A 20,342-nucleotide genomic window follows, 5' to 3' on the forward strand; every position below is an offset into this window, starting at 1 on the left:
AAGGACGTCCATTTAGAACAGCGATGCGGAGAAATCACTTTAGTCAGAGTGTGGTAAATCTGTGGAATTTGTTGCCACAAGCGGCTGTGGAGGCCAAGTCATTGGGTATATTTAAGGCAGAGATAGATAGGTTCTTGATTAGCCAGGGCATCAAAGGGTATGGGGAGAAGGCAGGGGAGTGGGGATGACTGGAAGAATTGGATCAGCCCATGATTGAATGGCCTACTTCTTGGTCCTATATCTTATGGTCTTAATGTAATTTTCATCTGATAAACATTGAGCACTGGACACTATTGAGCCATTCCTTCAGGTGACAATGACCCAAGAACCAATATTCTTAAAAAAAATTCAAATGTAACTATATTAAACATGTACAGATTTATGTATATACCAAGACAGGCTGAAAGTGTGAGCAGAAAACAAGAGAAGATTTAACAAACTGTAAATGCTACAAGTGCTAAGGTTGAAAAAAAAATCAAATAATTTCCTGTTCAGTTACAAATTTTCTTTTGAATAGCAAAATAGTTGTGAAAATAATTTTCAAAAAGCATAAAATATTAATGTTGAAGTAACTTCATTTGTTGTTCAGTCATGAAGTCGAGTCCAACTCTTTGTGACCTCATGGACCATAGGGTTTTCATGGCAAAATATGGAAGTAGATTGCAGGCAATTTTTCTGCACAGATACTGCTGCTGTCCAGGTTGGGACCCAGCTGGGTTTGAACTCGGGACCATCTGCCTTGGAGACCAGTGATGATGCCACTACACCAGCCAGCCAGCCCAACTTCATAGTACAGCAAGTCAAAATTAATTTGATCAAAGCATTAACAATATTTAATTTTTTTTTGATCTAATCAATTCCAGTGAGTAGAAATTATGAATCTAACAAGCAAAGAGAACTTAACAAGAACGTGAAATTGTAAGAAAACACTACAAATTCTGGAAATCTGAAACTAAAAATTAAAAATATTCAGCAAGTCAAACTGAATCCCTTGAACCAGCTTGTATTTCATGGTCATGACCTCGGAATCACAGCCTGCCTCATCAAATCTGGAAAAGAAATGAAGAAAGTTTTAAATTGCAGAAAACGGGAGATTCACCTCCTCATATTTCAATTTATTTTGCCAGTTTTTAACATGCTACTCATTTTTTAACAGTTCTTAGGTTGGCTATCAATAAAACGTATCTCGATGAACTCAAATTTTCCAATGTTCTGTTTAACAAATGTTTTACTACAATTTTTTGTAGGGTATGTTTTTTCATTTCTTGCAGGGTGGATCCAATGCTGCTTTTAACATTACACCATAAAAAAAAGAAATGTTTGACAAGGACACAAAGAAAATATTTCCGTTGACTTCCAAATTTTTAAGGCCAGGGATTCAAGTGCCTGGAAAATTTAAAGCGCAAACATGCACCATCATTTAAATATAAAGCTCAAAGAATAAACACAAGAGATACTGCAGATGTTGGAAACCTTGAGCAACACACACAAACTCTACTGTACTTCCATGATGAGGCCATACTGAGGTTAAAGGAGTAACACATCATATTTCATCTAGGTAGCCTCTAAACTGTTGAGATGAACATTGATTTCTCACACTTCTGGTAATTTCTCTAACCTCCTCCTCCTCTCTTTTCCCTTCTCCATTCAGGTTCCATTCTTATCCCTTCTCTTCTCCGTACCTGTCTTTCAATTCCCTTCGTCCTTCCCTTTTTTTTCCACAGTCTACTGTTGTCTCTTATTAGATTCCTTCTTCTTCCACCTATCACCTCCCAGCTTCTTACTTTAACCCCTCCCCCACCTACCCACCGTCCTCCCCACCTGGCTTCACCTATCATCCTACAGCTTGTACTCATTCCCCTCCCTCCACCTTCTTATTCTGCATCCTTTCCGGTCCTGATAAAGGATCATGACCCGAAACATTAACTGTTTATTTCCTTGACACGAGGAAATCTGCAGATGCTGGAAATTCAAGCAATACACACGCAAAAAAAATGCTGGTGGAACACAGCAGGCCAAGCAGCATCTATAGGAAGACGTACAGTCGACGTTTCAGGCCGGGACCCTGTCAGTCCTGATGAAGGGTCCCGGCCCAAAACGTTGACTGTACCTTTTCCTATAGGTGCTGCCTGGCCTGCTGCGTTCACCGGCATTTTTTTTTTGTCTGTTGCTGTTTATTTCCTTCCATAGTTTCTGCCTGACCTGCTGAGTTCCTCCAGCACCTTGTGTGGGTTGGTTAAAACTCAAAAGAGCTGCAATAGACTAAAAATGCTTGCTCTAAGTGTCAATCTTGATTTGTTCTTGTCTGTATGACAATTGAAATCCAATTCCAGAGACATAAGCACAAACTTGGGCCAATATTCTAGTCTTTTCTTGCAGTTGCCGTCAAACTTGAGATTAAATCGAGGCTTTATATACACTTGAGATAGACATCTAATGTTATTCAAAGACAATCAATATTGTAACAACCAAATCTGGTCGCTTTGGTTGTTGATTGATAGAGATCAATGAGTACATGGGAGGCACGGGGGGCATAGCTAGTCAAGCTGACACTTTACAGCTTGAGTGATTCAGGTTCAACCCCGACCTCCAGTGATGTATGGAGGCCACATGCTCTGCCTGTGACCGCACTGGGTTTCCTCTACAGAAGTGCCTGATGGTCAGTTAATTGGCTGTTGTAAATTACACCAAGTGTGTAGACACTGGAGGGAGTGTGGGGAGGAAGAAAAAAACATGATTAGCCCACAACTAGTGTAAACGTAGGCTCGATGGTCAGTGGGACCAAGAGCCTTTTATCATGCTTTACAACTTTGCAGCTTCACAGAATATATTTGCCTACATTATAGCTGTGACACTTTCTAGTGCCACTGAGGTGCTTTCTATCAGAAACACCTAGAAAGGCAGGGATCATTTTTGCTGTTAGATCCATGGTTGTTGTACCAGGTCTGGCATTTTAATAATTAAATATAAATTTTCCTGAAAGACTCTGCTGAGAATATAAAAAGTAAGCAACACACATCAAAGTTGCTGGTGAACGCAGCAGGCCAGGCAGCATCTCTAGGAAGAGGTACAGTCGACGTTTCAGGCCGAGACCCTTCGTCAGGACTAACTGAAGGAAGAGTTAGTAAGAGATTTGAAAGTGGGAGGGGGAGGGGGAGATCCAAAATGATAGGAGAAGACAGGAGGGGGAGGGATGGAGCCAAGAGCTAGACAGGTGATTGGCAAAAGGGATATGAGAGGATCATGGGACAGGAGGCCCAGGGAGAAGGAAAAGGAGGGGGGGGAATCCAGAGGATGGGCAAGGGGTATAGTCAGAGGGACAGAGGGAGAAAAAGAAGAGAGAGAGAAAGAACGTGTGTGTATATATATATAAATAAATAACGGATGGGGTACAAGGGGGAGGTGGGGCATTAGCGGAAGTTAGAGAAGTCAACGTTCATGCCATCAGGTTGGAGGCTACCCTGACGGAATATAAGGTGTTGTTCCTCCAACTTGAGTGTGGCTACATCATTACAGTAGAGGAGGCCGTGGATAGACATATCAGAATGGGAATGGGATGTGGAATTAAAATGTGTGGCCACTGGGAGATCCTGCTTTCTCTGGCGGACAGAGTGTAGGTGTTCAGCAAAATGGTCTCCCAGTCTGCGTCGGGTCTCGCCAATATATAGAAGGCCACATCGGGAGCACCGGACGCAGTATATCACCCCAGCCAACTCACAGGTGAAGTGTCGCCTCACCTGGAAGGGCTGTCTGGGGCCCTGGATGGTGGTGAGGGAGGAAGTGTAAGGGCATGTGTGGCACTTGTTCCGCTTACAAGGATAAGTGCCAGGAGGGAGATCAGTGGGGAGGGATTGGGGAGGACACATGGACAAGGGAGTCGCGTAGGGAGCGATCCCTGCGGAAAGCGGGGGGGGGAGGGAAAGATGTGCTTAGTGGTGGGATCCCGTCGGAGGTGGTGGAAGTTACGGAGAATAATATATTGGACCCGGAGGCTGGTGAGGTGGTAGGTGAGGACCAGGGGAACCCTATTCCTAATGGGGTGACGGGAGGATGGAGTGAGAGCAGATGTGCGTGAAATGGGGGAGATGCGTTTGAGAGCAGAGTTGATGGTGGAGGAAAGGAAGCCCCTTTCTTTAAAAAAGGAGGACATCTCCCTCGTCCTGGAATGAAAAGCCTCATCCCGAGAGCAGATGCGGCAGAGATGGAGGAATTGTGAGAAGGGGATGGCATTTTTGCAAGAGACAGGGTGAGAAGAGGAATAATCCAGATAGCTGTGAGAGTCAGTAGGCTTATAGTAGACATCAGTAGATAAGCTGTCTCCAGAGATAGAGACAGAAAGATCTAGAAAGGGGAGGGAGGTGTTGGAAATGGACCAGGTAAACTTGAGGGCAGGGTGAAAGTTGGAGGCAAAGTTAATGAAGTCAACGAGTCAATGAAGTCAAATGAATAAAAAGTAATGTCATTTTGCAGAGTTTCACAGTGTCAGAGGGCAGTGTTGTGCAGCCAAGGAAGATCAGTAAAGAATCATTATCTAGCAGTTGATGAATGTAAGGCCTAAGGTTTTGAATGGTTCAGTGAACAAGTTGATGATGTACTGGAGCTCAGCTTCCAGGCACACACAAAGGTCTAAATTCTGCAGCTCAGTTATTGAGATTTGGATATTTTCAGATCTGGAGTGCAGTGGAGGTCATGTTGAAGAGCTTCCCAATAGTTCTTAAGATTAGCTTCCTTCCAGCAGGAAGCTTGCTGGATGCGGGGTAGAAACATAGCAACAAGAAATATTTAAAGTGTCAGGACAACGACACAGTGTATTTGGACAATGGTATTCACTGAGCTGTAGATCTTTTGGTTCGGATCATGGCTTGCAGGAGATCCTGAAATAAACTTAGATGGAGACAAATGATTGTGAACATTCAAATTTGAGAACAGTACTCCTTCTGTGTTGTGGAGTCATTAGAAGGAATGACTGGAGGAAGTACTCCTTACATACCAGTTCTATTGAAATTAGACTTCTAACCTCAACAGTTGGCTATGCTGCTGTTCTACGTTTCCTTTTCTGTCATATATGTTTCCAACAGGTTTCTGGGAATAACACAAGTGAATGAAATGTGTTGCAGAAATGATAACACGTGTGGGAAAACTCCCTTTGCATTCCAGCCAATGATTCAGCAACCTTAAAACAATGTAAAACCCATGTTAAACTTAGCCAAACCCGTACCCTTTTTTTTTGAAAGAAGGAAAATTTTAAAGCATTACCTGAACACAAACACATTACTTTTCTGTGTTCGGGGACGGGGGAGGTAGTGGGATGAATCAGCTTGATTTCTGAAGCACCAGGCATCTATAAGGTTGAAAAGTCTCCGCCAATTACTGAGCAATGTGTGGTATGTTAAAACTGGCAATCAAGGGCTTGGCTTTGTACGCGCGAGTTATGTTTAATCACAACAATCATTAACATCGTGGGGTGGATAGATTTGATCAGGTAGGGTGTAAACTTTAAACTATCTTGGAAGTTTGTCAAAAATGCAATTAGTCAGGTTTACCACAGGTCATCGCAACAGGTTACACACCTCTAATCTATAAATCTAATGCCCCTTTGGCGGCGTGGTAACCCAGATATGCTTCTGAGCATTCATTCCTGACAGTTCACTCCTTCAGCAGCCGTTTTGTTAAAAAAAACACAACATACTTTTAAAAAGACGTATTACATCACAGAGTTTCATTCAAGTGCCCCAAGTTTTTTTTCCAAAGTTAAGCCCATCCTCCGCCAAGATCATGAAATATTTTCCGACACCTCATTCAGACGACACCAGCCCAACCCAGAGCCACCAAAGCTCCGGCGTAACGACTCAAGCCCGAGTGACATTCCTGACAGCCAATCAGCATGCGGCCTCCTCTCGCTCTCCTACCAGGAGGGCCAATGAGAAGTGTGGGTGTCGCGGGCACAGCGCTGGGTTGGGTGGGGCCGGGTAGGGGGTGGAGCCCGAAGCCCGCCAGCCGACGGAAAGAGGGTGGTTGCGGTTGAGCGCGCTTTGCCGGTGGCTGGCGGTGTTTTCCTTCTGTACGGTCCATGCGGTGCTGTTGACACTTCCTTCGACCGGGAGCCGTCATCATGGTGTAGGATGGCAGAACAGCCAAGCATTCCCTTCAGAACCACAGGTTCTAGGGTGTTGCACCCACTCAGCGTGTTCCTCAACGTGCCGCTGGACCAGGTAAGGAGCCCGCGATCCGCTATTCCAGCCATTTCTTCCCATGCTTCGGCTCCCTCATTCTTTTTCCACGACCCAGTTTGCATTCCGAGCCTGCTCGCATAACCGCGGCAAGACTGTCCACCGTGCCAGATTGCCGAGGGACTTTCTATTGGGCTGGACGCAATTCTGCCTCAGACGAATGAATGGATATTTGCTGTTAGTTGGCGCATCCCCAACAGGTGTAATCTGAAGGTTCCGCACATGGCACTCTTTAAAACTCAGCTTTGCTTCTGACATAGTGAAACTTCTCAGGAGAACTGCAATCGGAATTTAACAGGAAGCATGATACAGGATTATTTGGGGAGGTAGATAGAAGTTTTAGCCACATTCTGGGTGGGTCGGCAAAGAAGCTTTTAGACCGAGAGGCTGAAGACATAGATAACTGGTGCAGTGAAGGAAATTGGAAATTGTACAGGAGGACAGTTCTTGAGATGCAGAGACCGCAGACTAAAGTGAAAGTTTGAAACGAGAGATAAACTTAAAAAAAATATGTATGTGAGTAATTACTAGAGTCGTATGTGAATCGCGATTTGGAACAATGCCAGTTTACTTAGGGTGCAATTCAAGATGACAGCCAATGGATTATTGGTTTACGCAAATCAAGCAGGAACAAAGACTTGCAAGGGTCGAGAGTCCCTAAGGCTGTGTCGCCTGCCTGGTACCCGGGTTCAGGACATTTTATCTGATCTACAGAGGAATTGGAGTGTGAGGGAAAAGATCCACTTCGTGTCCATGTAGGTACCAACGACGTAGTTAGAACAAGGAAGTAGGTTCTACTGAGGGAATGTGAGCTGGTAGGGACTAAATTTAAAAGCAGAACCAAAAAGGTAATTTTCTACTTTTAATCTCTGGATTGCTACCTGAGCCAAGTGCAATTTGGCATAGTGTCAATAAGATTAGAGAGTTAAATGAGTGGCTCAAAGATTGGTGTGGGAGAATTGAGTTTGAATTCCTGGGGCATTGGTACCTGCATCAGGGAAGAATGGAACTATTACGATGGATGGCCTCCACCTGAACTTTGCTAGGACCTGGCTGCTGGCCAATCAAATAGCTAGGGATGTGGATAGGGCTTTAAGCTTAAGAGTGGGAGGGGGGGTGGGTTCATCAACAGACTGAAAAAAAATATGGTTAAGGTAAAAGGGGACGTTTACCTCAGAAATCTCCAGAATAAAAATAAAGACAGAAATTTGAAAAGGATAAGAATTTAAGGTCATGGAGACTAATTTGAGAACAGGGATGTTGAATACTGGCCTGAAGGCGTTATATTTGAACGTGCACAGTATCTGGAACAGGTAAGTGAGCTTTTAGCGTAGTTGGAAATTGGCAGATACAATATTGCAGGCATTACAGAGTCATAACTAAAAGAAGATCACAGCTGGGACCTAAATGACCAAGGATACACATTCTATCAAAGAGGCAGGCTGGTGGGTAGAGGGAGTGGGATAGCGTTGTCAGTAAAAATTAACTCAAATCCTTAGTGACATATGATCAGAAGATGTAGAATTGAAGACTATGGACGTATTAGTAGTGATCTTTAAAGAATCACTAGATTCTGGAATGGTTCCAGAGGACTGAAAAATTGCGAATGCCACTCTATTCTTTAAGAGGAAAGGCAGGCAAAAGACAGGAAATGATAGGCTGCTTATCTTAAATTCAGTGGTTGGTAAGATTTTAAAATCCATTATTAAGGATGAGATTTTGGGGTACTTAGAAGCAAGTGATAAAAATAGACCGAAGTCAGCACTGTTTCCTTAAGGTGAGGCCTGAAAAACCTGCTGGAATACTTTGAGGAAGTAGCAGCCAGTGTAGACAGAGCCAACAATTATTGTACGCTTGGATTTTCAGAAGACATTTGACTAAGTGCTGCACATGACCCTGCTAAACAAGATAGGAGCCCATGGCGTTACAGGAAAATACTTGCATGGGTGTAAGATGAGCTGACTGGCAGAAGGCAAAGTGTGGGAATGAAAGAGGTTTCTTTGGTTGGCTGTGGTGACTTATGTTCTCCAGCGGGTCAGTATTGGGTTCACTGCTTTTCATGTTATATGTTAATGATATAGATAGCAGAATTTGTAGCTTTATAGTCAAGTATGCAGATGATACAAAGATAAGCGGAGGGGTAAGTAGTGCTGAGAAAGCAGGGAATCTGCAGAGGGACGTGGACAGGTTGGGAAAATCGACAAAGAGGTGGCTGGTGGAATGCAGCACAGGTTAATGTATGGCTATGCACTTTGGTAGAAGGGATAAAGGTATAGGCTATTTTGAAATGGGGAATGAATTCAGAAATCAGAAGCGCAAAAGAATATGGGATTCTGAGTGCAAAATTCCCTAAAAGTTAACTTGCAGGTTGAGTCAATGGTAATGAAGGCCAATAAAATGTTAGCATTTATTTTGAGAGGACTAGAATATAAAAGTAAGAATGTAATGTTGATGTTTTATAAGGTATCGGTTAGATCGCATTTGGAATATTGTGAGCAATTTGGGGCCCAAAACTAAGGAAAGATGTGTTGGCATTGGAGAAGGTCCTGAGGAGGTATATGAGAACAAGAGGGTAACATATGAGGAATGTTTGGCTCCAGCACTATACTCACCAGAGTTTAAAATTATGATGTGGGAGCTCATTGAACCTTACTAAATATTGAAAAACCTAGTGGGATAAAATAGACTTGGAGAGGATGTTTCCAATAGTGGAAGAGCCTAGGACCAAAGGGAACATCCCTTTAGAACAGAGATGAGGAATTTTGTTTGTCAGAAGATAGTGAATCTATGGAATTCATTGCCACAGATGGCTGTGAAGGCCAAGTCATTGGGCATATTTACAGTGTAGGTTGATAGGCCTTTGATTGGTGAAGATATCAAAGGTGTAAAGGGAGAAGGCAGGAAAAGTAGTTGACAGGGAATATTAAATCAGCCATGACTGAATAATAAAGCAGACTCACTGGGCCAAATAGCCTAATTCTGCTCCTATGTCTTTTAGATGATAGCGTCAGCAGGAACTGAGTTGAGTTAGGTATAGTGATAATTGATAATACAGAGGTGGTTTTCAAAGTGGTAAGGCGCTTACATTGAAAGCTCAATCCATGAACAAATAGGACTTTAACTTTATGGTTTAATCTCCTGTAGTGGCCAGGAGAAGGGCTAGAGAAAATAGGGTAGAAAATTTCTGCTTATTCGAAAATAGACAAGGAGTATAAGAAAAGCAGTGAAGGAGATTCAGAGAAATGCTGGCGAGGTAGGACTTGCTATAATCAGTGAACGTCTGGAAACTGGTGCATCCTCAGATTATCCTGCTGAGGAAGCAAATATGTGAGAAATCAGAAGTGGATTCTTGGGGCACAGCAGGGCTAAATGGTCAAAGGAAAACTATTGTAGGTGATTTTTCAGGCAGTTACTGGATAACAAGAAAAAAGTAAAAACACAATTGTATTTTTAGGTAAAAGTATTCCTCATTCCATATGTTTTGCGTTTCACCACAACTTGTAGTCTTTGTGGCCCAGCATATGTTTCACTTTGAAAGAGTTGTAACCCTTGTTCATTGATCTGCATGGAAGGGTATGACAGAAGCAGTATATAAAGAAGAGGTGTCAACCAGAATACAGGTGATCTGTGTGATAAACTGGGAGCAGCATGTCATTGACAGCTAACCAATCGTACAATCAATTGATCAGATCAAAGCTCTGAAGTTAGTGCATTTAATCATAGTCATGGATACCAAAACAACTAACAGTTTGTCAAGTGGCATGAGAACAACAACCTGAGTGGAGACAACATGGAACATTCAAAAGAGATGATATTGGGCTTCAGGAAGCCACAGATCGACTGTTTTCCATTGTATATCAATGGCTCTGCTGTGGAGAGAGTGAAGAGCAGAAGTTCCTTGGTGTGCACATAATGGACAATATAACCTAGATCCACAACAGCACCTCACTAGTCAAGAAGAGACAGCAACATCTTTTCTGTAAGACTAAAGATTGCCATCACCATGGACTCATTACTAGGATAGCAAGCTGTTTACTGTTTACCTGTGCTCCGCACTACATGCATTTTAAATTGTAGTTGGGTGAGGACCAGTCGAGCCACCACCCTCTTCCATCTGGCAGAACTGGTCCTCACCCTGAACAATTTTTCCTTCGGCTCCTCTCACTTTCTCCAAACTCGGGGGGTAGCCATGGGTACTTGCATGGGGCCCAGCTATGGCTGTCTTTTCATTTGCTTTGTGGAAGAGTCAATGTTCGAAGCCTTTCCCAGTAATGCTCCTCAACCCTTCCTCCGCTACATTGATGACTGTATTGACACTGCTTCATGAACCAGTACTGAGCTCATGAACTTTATCAATTTTCCCTCTAACTTCCACCCTGTCCTTGTTCACTTTCTTCTCTGACACCTCCCTCCCTTTTCTTTATCTCTCTGTCTCCACCTCTGGAGACAAACTGTCAATCAACATCTTTAATAAACCTACAGATTCACACAGTTATCTCGACTATACATCTTCTCACCTTATCTACTGTTAAAACAAAATGATATTCCCACTTCTCAGTTTTTTCACCTCCATCGCATCTATTTCTGTTTCCGCTATTTTTAAGGAATGGAGTTTCCCTTCTTCCACTATTGATGCTCCCCTCACTTGCATCCCCTCCGTTTCCCAAATATCCGTGGTCGCCCCATTTTCCTGCCACTTTCAGAGTGATAGTGTTCCTATTGTCCTTACCTACCAACCCATTAGCCTCGGCATCCAACACATTATCCTCCGCAACTTCGCCATCTCTAAAGGGATCCTACCAGTAAACATATCTTTACCTCCTCCCCTTCTCCACTTTTCGCAGGGTACGCTCCCTCTTGCGATTCCCTTGTCTATTTGTCCCTCCCCACTAATTACCCACCCGGCACTTATCCCAGCAAGCAACCAAAGTGCTACACCCACCCATGCACCTCCTATCTTGCCTTCATTCAGGGCCCCGGCAGTCCTTTCAGGTGTGGTAACACTTTACCTGTGAACCTGCTGGGAACGTCTATTGTGTCCAGTGCTCCCGAGGCAGCCTCTTGTACATTGGTGAGACTTGTCTTAAATTGGGGGACAGCTTTGTCAAGCACCTCTGCTTCATCTGCCACAAGTGGGACTTCCCAGTGGTCAAACAATTTAATTCCAATTCCTATTCTTGTTCCAATATATTGATCATGACCTCCTCTTGGGCCAAGATGAGGCCACCCTCAGGGTGGAAGAGCAGCACTTTATATTTCGTCTGGATAGCCTCCAACTGTGGCATGACTATCAATTTCTCCTTCTGGTAAACAAATCCCCGCACCCCACCTTCCTTATTCCCCACTCTGATCTTTTACAACCGATCAGATTTCTTCTACAGCCCTTGACCTTTCCCACCTAGCTTGCTTCACCTATTACCTTCCAGCTATCTGCCTTCTCCTCCCAACTTTTTTTTATTTTGGCATCTTCCCTGTTCCTGTTCAGTCCTGAAGAAGGGTCTTGGCCCAAAACGTTGACTGTTCATTCATTTCCATAGATACTGTCTGATCTGCTGAGTTCCTCCAACATTTTGTGTGTATTGCTTTTATTAAGATATTTATGACAATATTTTGGTTTATGTGTTGTGTGTGATATATGTTTTGTGGGTGCACCATGGTCCAGAGGAATGTTGTTTCATTTGGTTGTATATGTGTACAATCAAACTTGAACTTAACAGGATGGGATAGTTCTACAAACAACCGCATCATTAATGGTGGGTCTCAGATGCATGTGTGAGAGAAGAAACAACACAGCTATCTTCAGCCGCAACTGCTGAGTAGTTGAACAAGTTTATTGTTCCTCTAATGTCCCAACATCACAGATATCTGTCTGATTTGCTCCACAAAAGATGTTCAGCATACTGAATGTAATAAATTTTTGCTGAGCAGTTATATTCCGGGACTAACCCGACTTCTGACCAAGCTGTTCAAGTATTGCTCAACAGTAAAATCTACCACAAAACAAGGATAAATACAATTTGATCAGTTAATTATCCCATGATTGTTCTGTAATCGTGAGAAAGTGATGGAAGCTATCAGTGACAGTGCTGTCAAATAACACAGACTGATAACCTATACCAACTTCAACATAGCCTTCAAATAGATTTCAAAGAGCAGCTGAGGTCTACTGTCCCTGAGTTGTAGTCAGAGTTGAGAAACTGTACGGCAAAGAAACGGGTACTTCGGCACGCCATGCCCATGTTGATCTTTTGTCCATCTACACTAATTCCATTTGCCTCATTAGGTTTATACCTTTCTACATCTTGTCTATTTAACTGCTTATAAATTGTCTTAATCAAAGCCATTGTATCTGACTTCAGTTGGAATTCACTGAAGTCAGTTCCAGATATCAAAAACTGTGTATAACAAATAAAAAAAACTTTCCTCTCAAATCCCCCATAAATCTACTGCAATTCATCTTAAACCTATGCCTCTTCGTTTTGACATCCCTGCCATGGAGAATAAAAGATTCTGATTTCCTGTCACCTTGGCAATAAATTCTGTATTCACTACCCTCTGACAAAAGAAATTCCTTTGCATCTCTATTCCACAGGATATTCGAGGCCATGCTGTCTGGTCATTGACTCTCCCATTATTGGAAAAAATCCTTTCCATATCAACTTGGTCTAGGCCTTGCAATTTTTAAGGGAACTATGGACTTTAACAACAGGGTCCATCTCTGCTCATCAAAGTTCCTTAATGCCTTATTATTTACTATATGCATCCTACACTTAATTGTCTTCCAAAATTCATCACCTTACACTTGTGAGAATTAAATTCCACCTGTCAACATTCAGGATGACCATGGTTGGCTTTCTGATACCAAGCTCAGCTGCAAATATATTAATCAGCAAGACAGTATGGTGTAATTCAATCCCAGTAAGATTGTCTGTTGAAAGCCCTATCTGTAGTTTCAGCCCTTTGGGGGCCCAACTTCACCATCTACGACTTAGCTTCCAGTCTTGTTCAGTCAAAGAGCAATGATGCTGACATGTGAATGTCTTCTACTTCTCCTTAACCCCAAAGAAAAAAGAGAATAGATTTTCCTATTTGAGCTCTATTTGAAATGCAGGCATTGATTGTGACCAAAAAGGCGGTAAGTGGTGCTGCTTTATGAAGATGGCTAAGAGTCATTTTTGTCACATTGCGCAGGCATTTTTAGAAGGAATGACTTTTCAGTCGTGCAGATAATATGGTTTTAGATCAATGAGAAGCTCAAACTGATTTAAATATTTGTTAGATTCATTTATATTATTAGATACATTTTTATTATTTAAAACTTCAGATGAATGAAATTGATTTGAAGAACCTCCACCAAGGGTCATCAATAGACATCATTGGTCCATTAGTCTACTTCATGGTATTTAATTTTAACTGGAACCGTGGTTTGATTTTTTTGGTGGGGCTAGTTCACAACTCAGTGTTTGCTTTTCATCAGCATGAAAATTCAATTACTGCCAGAAGTAACTTCAGTTCAAACTTGCACAACCTTTTATGGTGGCGTGGTCAATAATAGTAAGGCCAGAGCAAGCATGTAGAGAGGAGTTACGCATCACGATCTGTAACTCCTTGTATACCAGATCTAAATGCCAGTCTTATAAATCAATAAATAAATGAATTAACGAATAAGTTAATAAATTTCACGTCACATGTCGGTGATGATAAACCTGATCCTGATTCTGAATTAGAACAGAGGACAACGCAGTACAGGTCCTTTGACTTACAATGTCGTGCCAAACTTCTAACTTACTCCAAGATCAATCTAACCCTTCCCTCCCACATAGCCCTCCATTTATCTTCCATCCATCTGCCTATCTTAAGAATTTTAAAAATATCTGTTGTGTTTCTGCCTCCTCCACTACCCATGACAGTGTGGTGCACACACACCTACCACACTCCGTATTTAAAAGAAAACCTACCTCTGAAGTATACCCCCTATACTTTCCTCCAAATACTTTTAAGTTATGTTCCCTTTGATTAGTCACATGCACCCTTGGAAGATGTCTCTGGCTGTCCACCTTTTCTATGGTTATCATCTAGTACACCTCTAAGTCATCTCTCATCCTTTGTTGCTCTAAAGAGAAATATCCTAGCTTGCTCAACTTTTCCTCATAATACATGTTCTTTAATCCAGGCAGCATCCTGGTAAATCTCCTCTGTACTCTCTCTAAAGCTTCTGCATCCTTTCTATATTAAGGCAACCAGAACTGAGCACAATACTCCCAAGTGTGGTCCAACCAGAGTTTTATAGAGCAGTACCATGACCTTGTGGCTCTTGATGTCAATCCCCTGACTAGTGAAGGCCAACACTCCATGTGCCTTCTTAACCACCTGAAGTATCTATGGACTTGAATGTTAAATTCCCTCAGTTCCTCCACACTGCTAAGAGTTCTGCCATTAACTTTGTAATCAGTCATCAAGTTTGACCTTCCAAAGTATATCACTTCATACTTTTCTAATTGAACTTCATCTGCCACTTCTCAACCCAGCTCTACATCATGTCAGTGTACCACAGAGCTTGGCCAGAACAATGCAGAACACAGCAAACAACAAAATAACAACAGCAAAACAAGTCCTTTTCCTTTCCATCTCCCAATCTCTTATCTCTTAAGTATTTTCAAAGTCAGTGGAAAGGATTTGTACTTTGACCACAAGTTAAGGCCACTCTGAAGCAGTTATCAAGTGTGTATTGAAGGAATTATGGATTTCCACTGTATCTGTGGGATGCCTCAATAAATTCAAATTGTAGAAGGAATGTGAAAATATCAGTATTTCCCTTGTCTGATTTTCTTTAAGACAAAGGGAACAGATTGATCTAACTTTTAAGCCAAGCCTGGAGCATCTTTGCCACTGCTTTAATGCAGAGAAGTGTTTACAAGCAATTAACCTGAGTGGGTGGGATGATGAAATGGAGCATTCAGTTTCCACTCTTTTTTAAAAGATTTTTTTCAGCTGGTGGAAGTTGGTGGCACAGCCAAGCTGAGAAAATTGACAGAGATCATACCATGTCTGTGCTGTGGTACTATCCCTCTTTTTTTTTGCTGGATATCGTGGTCAGAGATTGTATTGGACAGCTGTTGTGAGTGCCCCCCACATAACATATCCCTACTGATAGGGGGTTGTCTCAAAAATGAGCAGTAGGATTGAGGTGATAAGTTTGGATTCAAGGATACTGTCAAGTCACCTGTGTTCCGATGTGTAGTGCTTCAGCCCCTAGGTGTACTCACCTTCACTCACTTTCGGCAACACAAATTTCATCTTTTTTGGCACACAGCCGCTATACCTGTGCAACTGATTACATTCGTCAGTGTCCAAATGCCACTGATGTGCAACCTCTCCCTTTATAGCTATCATTAATGCAGCCCCCCGGCCACCCTCAGGGTCGCTCGGCTCGCTGTCGTCTAGGGAAACAGCCTCGGCCCCGCCAAACTGGGTAATTCGTTTGTGTGGATGCTGTGTGAGGTACCCCACCCCGCCCAAATAACAGACATTACACCAGATGCAATTAAATGATTTACAGTTTATAGATATTACTGGAACTATATAATTAAAAGAGAATAAAATATAAAAGGAAAATAAAAGGCGCCACACTTATCAAAGTTCAACCTCTTCGTGCACAAAAACCGTTGGAGCTCAAGGACCTTCTTCTTCACCCTGTGACCCCTCGGACCACCTCGACCGGCCGCCTGGGACCAACAACGGTGGTTGACCAGACGCTCCACACGAGTCCGTCTCCGTCTCCTCGCCGAACGTCCCACTGGGGGTCCGACCCCGTTAGCGGACTCACAGCACCTGGTCCATCCTCTGTCTCGCTCTCCCGCCTTCTGCCCCAAAACCCCGCGCATACAGTATCTTCAAATACACCAAAACCATAACAACTATCCCAATTGGTTAATAGCACCCTCTTATCATCCTCTAAACCACAATAAGCTGCTAGCGCAAACTTTCTCAGCGTTAAAACACAACAAAGCCGCATTCCCCAGATTAACATAACAAAAACGCCATTTTAATTAGCCTCCGCAGTAACATAAAAATCGAAGCCCCCTTACACTCTTCCCCCCACCAAATAAAGTCATGTCCTCATGACTTCTAAATAACTCGCCACCCAGTCCTACAGACACACAACACACACATACACAGATACACACAGTGACAGTGCTCCCCAAACAGTGGACCTTACTCCCGTCCCACGGGCGCTAAATAGGCCAACCTATCTGGGAGCTTCTTAACCCTCTGAGACCTCCGTACCCCCTCACCTAAACCCACAAGGCTCAGACACTACTAGGGATACCTCGGGCCTGCTTGCCAACTCCTCTCTCACTCAGGCCACCACTACAGCTCGGAGCCCCCTGTCCCGTGGCCGGGGCCCCGCCTCTACTCCTTCCTGATCCTGCCGTAACTCAGACTGCCCACAGCTAGCCCTCCCCACTACACCTGACTCAGTGGGAGAAGGGCCAAAGGTCTCTTCCTCAATCACGGGGAAGTTAGCGAAAGGCAGCATGTACCACATGTGCAGTACATCATCCTTCGAATCCGTATTCTTCCTCATTCCTTCGATCGGTAGCTGCTGTTTGAGTTTCTCCAAACTGAAACATTTAGCTGGGGCTACCCCTTCTGCCTCCTGCAGTCGAGACGTCAGCTTCTTCGGGGACTCCTTCAACTCTTGCCACAGCCTCAGCAGTAGAGAGCCACAGGGAGCTTCAGTTGATTATTCTTACATCTGCAAGGGAGGTCGTCTTGGAGCTAATGGCTTCTCTTGCATTCCTTATATCTGTTTGCTTCTGCTCAGCTGAAATGCTTCTGTTCTTTCCCAACTTCGCAGGGCTGTACAATGTTATCTCAATTGTAAGAGCCCTCTGACATTCTCTCTGGTCTTTCCGATCTTTCCAGGCATCTGAAGTGGAATGCCAATATGTTGACAGCTTGCTCACTGAGATTGTCTTTGACCGTGGAGAACAAACAAGAAGCATGTGGAACTCTCAGATCAGGCAGCATCTATTGAGGAAAATGGACAGTTGATGTTTTGGGTCAAGAGCCATCATCTGGACTGAAAGAAGGAAGATATTTGGTATTAAAAGATTTGAAGGGATGGAGCAAGAGCTGCAAGTAATGGGTGGTCCAGGTGAGATGGGGTAGCAGACGGATGGAGGAGGGAAAGGTGGAAATTGATTATTTTACTCTGGCATTGCTTTAGGGATGTCATCAACCATATTTTAAGAAGAATTTCCCTGGTATAGTAGCAGCTCGCAAGTCTACTTTGAGATGAGAAGGGATTTCCATAGGATGAAGTAACCACATTAGCTTCTGTGAATCCTATGCATGCTCACAGAAAAATGCTCTTGTGGTTATCCACCAGACACTTTTTAATGGACTGGATTCCTTCATTTGTAAACAGTACAGAGTAATTATGAGAGGTGCGATGATGGCCACCTGCATGCACTTGTAGGAAGCTGGTCAAAGCTGAAACTATTTGTTCACTGACTACTTTCAAAAATAATGTGGTTGGCTGCCCAGGAAAATAGTCCATCAGTAACCTGCATTTTGCACTTCTGCCAGACCAAATGTGTTAATTTCTAAGTGTTGCACATGACTGGAAGAATCCCAAGGCAGATAAGTTGAAGAAAGCAGTGACTTTAAAAGTCCCTGGCAAAGAGTGGTCACTTGTCTGTCAGAACAACATTGTTTCCAATTTGCTGCTTATCATAGCTATGGCCTGACTTAACATTGGAGTCTACTCGGACGTATGCACTCTGAGAAGCATCATAGGAATAGTGTCATGGAAAATTATTAACAGAGAAGGAGGTTTTCAGTCTGTTCTGCCTGTGCTAGGTTAAAAAGTGCTGTTCAGCTTTACCCACTTTCCGGTCCTTGCTCTGTAGTCATGCAGATCACCGCTCTTCAAGTGCTCGTCCCAGTCAGAGGGTTGGAGACCTTCTTCACTTTGGCTGAGTTGAGAATGTTCCTCATCATTTGTCTAATCTCATCAGCTCTTTGAAATCTGTCTTTACTTTTTGAAATTGAAGGAAATGGGGCTCACACCTTTACACTCTAATTATGGCCATGTGCCTGCAGGACTTCCCTGCTGACCTTTCACCCTTGGGTGTGGAGAGCAGCTTTCTTGATGCTTTTTCTGAGGTCCTCAACCATTCAGCATGGTCCTCTTTTAGGCCACATTATAATACATATCGGCATAACCAATGATGACGTGGCTATACAGAGCTCCAGAGTTTGGAAAGAAAGCAGCAAAATGTTTCTATTAAAAAAAAGCTCAGAACTCCATTGCAGCTCATTAATTGCATGGCACCATGGACAATAAATCCTTCTGCTTGCTTGCCCGACAAATTGCTCACCCTACTATAATATCTTCCAGCTCTAGCATAATATAAACAAATCTATATGTTTATTTCTTTAATTAACCTAGGCAAATATGGTTATCTGTTAGCACTAATACAACAAAGTTAATGAATGATAAACACAAGAGATACCGCAGATGCTGGAAATCCAGCGTAACGCATGCAAAATGTTGGAAACTCAGCAGGTCATGTAGCATTTACGGAGAGGAATAAACAGTGGGCATTTTGGGCTGAGATCCTTCATCAGGATAGCATTAGTTGATGACTAGTTAGTTATCTTTAAGTTGACATGAATGGATGCTATTTTTCACTTGAGGAAGTGACAGAAAGAAGTTTACAGGTTGGAAGTTGTCAAAAAATTTAAGTAAAAAGCTATTGAAAAGTAAGTTATCCAAGTAAACTATGTGATGTAAACGTAAAAAGAGGAACAGTGAATTTGCAGAGATACTTGCTTTAGTTTTTACCAGGGGAAAAATTAAAGAGGAATGTGACTTTGGTCAAGGAAACTAGAAGAGCATTAAGGCAATTAAACTAGATAAATTGCAGGAATTTGATAAAGAAAACCAACATGGATTGGATAGAGCGTAAATATGACATTGTTTCAAATAAGTATAGTCAAGAATGCTGAAGGGACTTTTTGGATGGTGATGGGAGTGCAGAAAATGCTCCCAGATGTGAGTTTGAAGCACATCCCATGACTGCATTCAAGGCGAATTTATATAATTACATGAGGATGCAAGGATTGGAATATATATTTATTTAGGATGAGTTGTTACAGTAGGAAGTGAGGCATGTGTGGTGCAGAAAATTGGACTGTCTTTACTACTTTACTATTTGCTTGGATTCGCTTCTTTACTGTTGAAGCTTAAAGGTTTAGCTTTATTAAGTTAAAGGGTTTTGCAAAAAATTCCATTACACAATATTGTTACTTTCCCCCAGCATTATACTATTGAAAATTGATGTTTGATTTCCCCAGAATGAAACTGAAAATGATCACACCTGGGTAATTTTGCACAGAGCACTCACCAAAATGATTCATACTTGTTGGCTTGTTACAACTTCTGCATTGCTCCCAGTGTGATGCTTGTTTTGGTGTATTATGGGAAAAACCTGAACTGTTTTATCCTGAGGATAGACATTTCTCAGCATTGCTGAGAAATCTAACTCTTCTCATATAATGCTAGATGAGTAAGGAAGGGACTTGACCCTATTGATAAGTTCCTTCCTTTTAACTATTGTTGTACATGTCTCCTACTCCCTGCCTGCTGACAGTCCTTCATTATACCAATCATATCCTTGCTGTTGCTGCAAGAGTCCTGATTACTATTCTCACTCTTCTCAGTCCATTCAGCAATAAATTCCTTTGCCATCACAGTCTCACAGCTGTAATCCTTAACCCCTTCTTCCCTCTCATCCAAGCCCCTTGAACACTAGACTCAATCCCAACTCTTTGGCAATGTGCATCCATTCCTGATAATAAGCAGCCTCTGGATGTCAAAAACTAAGACTATGCAGTACTTGCAAATCCTTAATGAATCATTAACTGAGACAATTTCATGAGGGAATGGGAAATGAATAGCAGCTTTTGTCTGCACAGTTTAAATCAATCAGTTCAGACTCGAGTTTCTAATATTCTCCTGTTTAATCAAAATAAAAGATTGCAACAAATGGGACTGGAATCAAAATTTGAACACTGTTTGCTTAAGCTGCTTCTTACTTT

At 42.6% G+C, this 20,342-nt stretch overlaps 1 protein-coding gene across 1 annotated transcript in view; it reads left to right on the plus strand.

The window, feature by feature from the left end:
- Positions 1-5,990: 5,990 nt before the first annotated feature.
- LOC140212586 (lysophospholipid acyltransferase 1-like) overlaps positions 5,991-20,342 on the plus strand; it is a 121,179-nt gene continuing 106,827 nt past the window's right edge. Inside the window, exon 1 of the mRNA XM_072283564.1 lies at positions 5,991-6,212. Within this exon, the coding sequence (XP_072139665.1) occupies positions 6,123-6,212 (90 nt within the window). The 5' untranslated portion in view covers positions 5,991-6,122. The remainder of the gene's footprint in view (positions 6,213-20,342) is intronic.

The sequence above is a fragment of the Mobula birostris genome, chromosome 19 (assembly GCF_030028105.1).
Source record: "Mobula birostris isolate sMobBir1 chromosome 19, sMobBir1.hap1, whole genome shotgun sequence".
In the NCBI taxonomy this organism is placed as follows: domain Eukaryota; kingdom Metazoa; phylum Chordata; class Chondrichthyes; order Myliobatiformes; family Myliobatidae; genus Mobula; species Mobula birostris.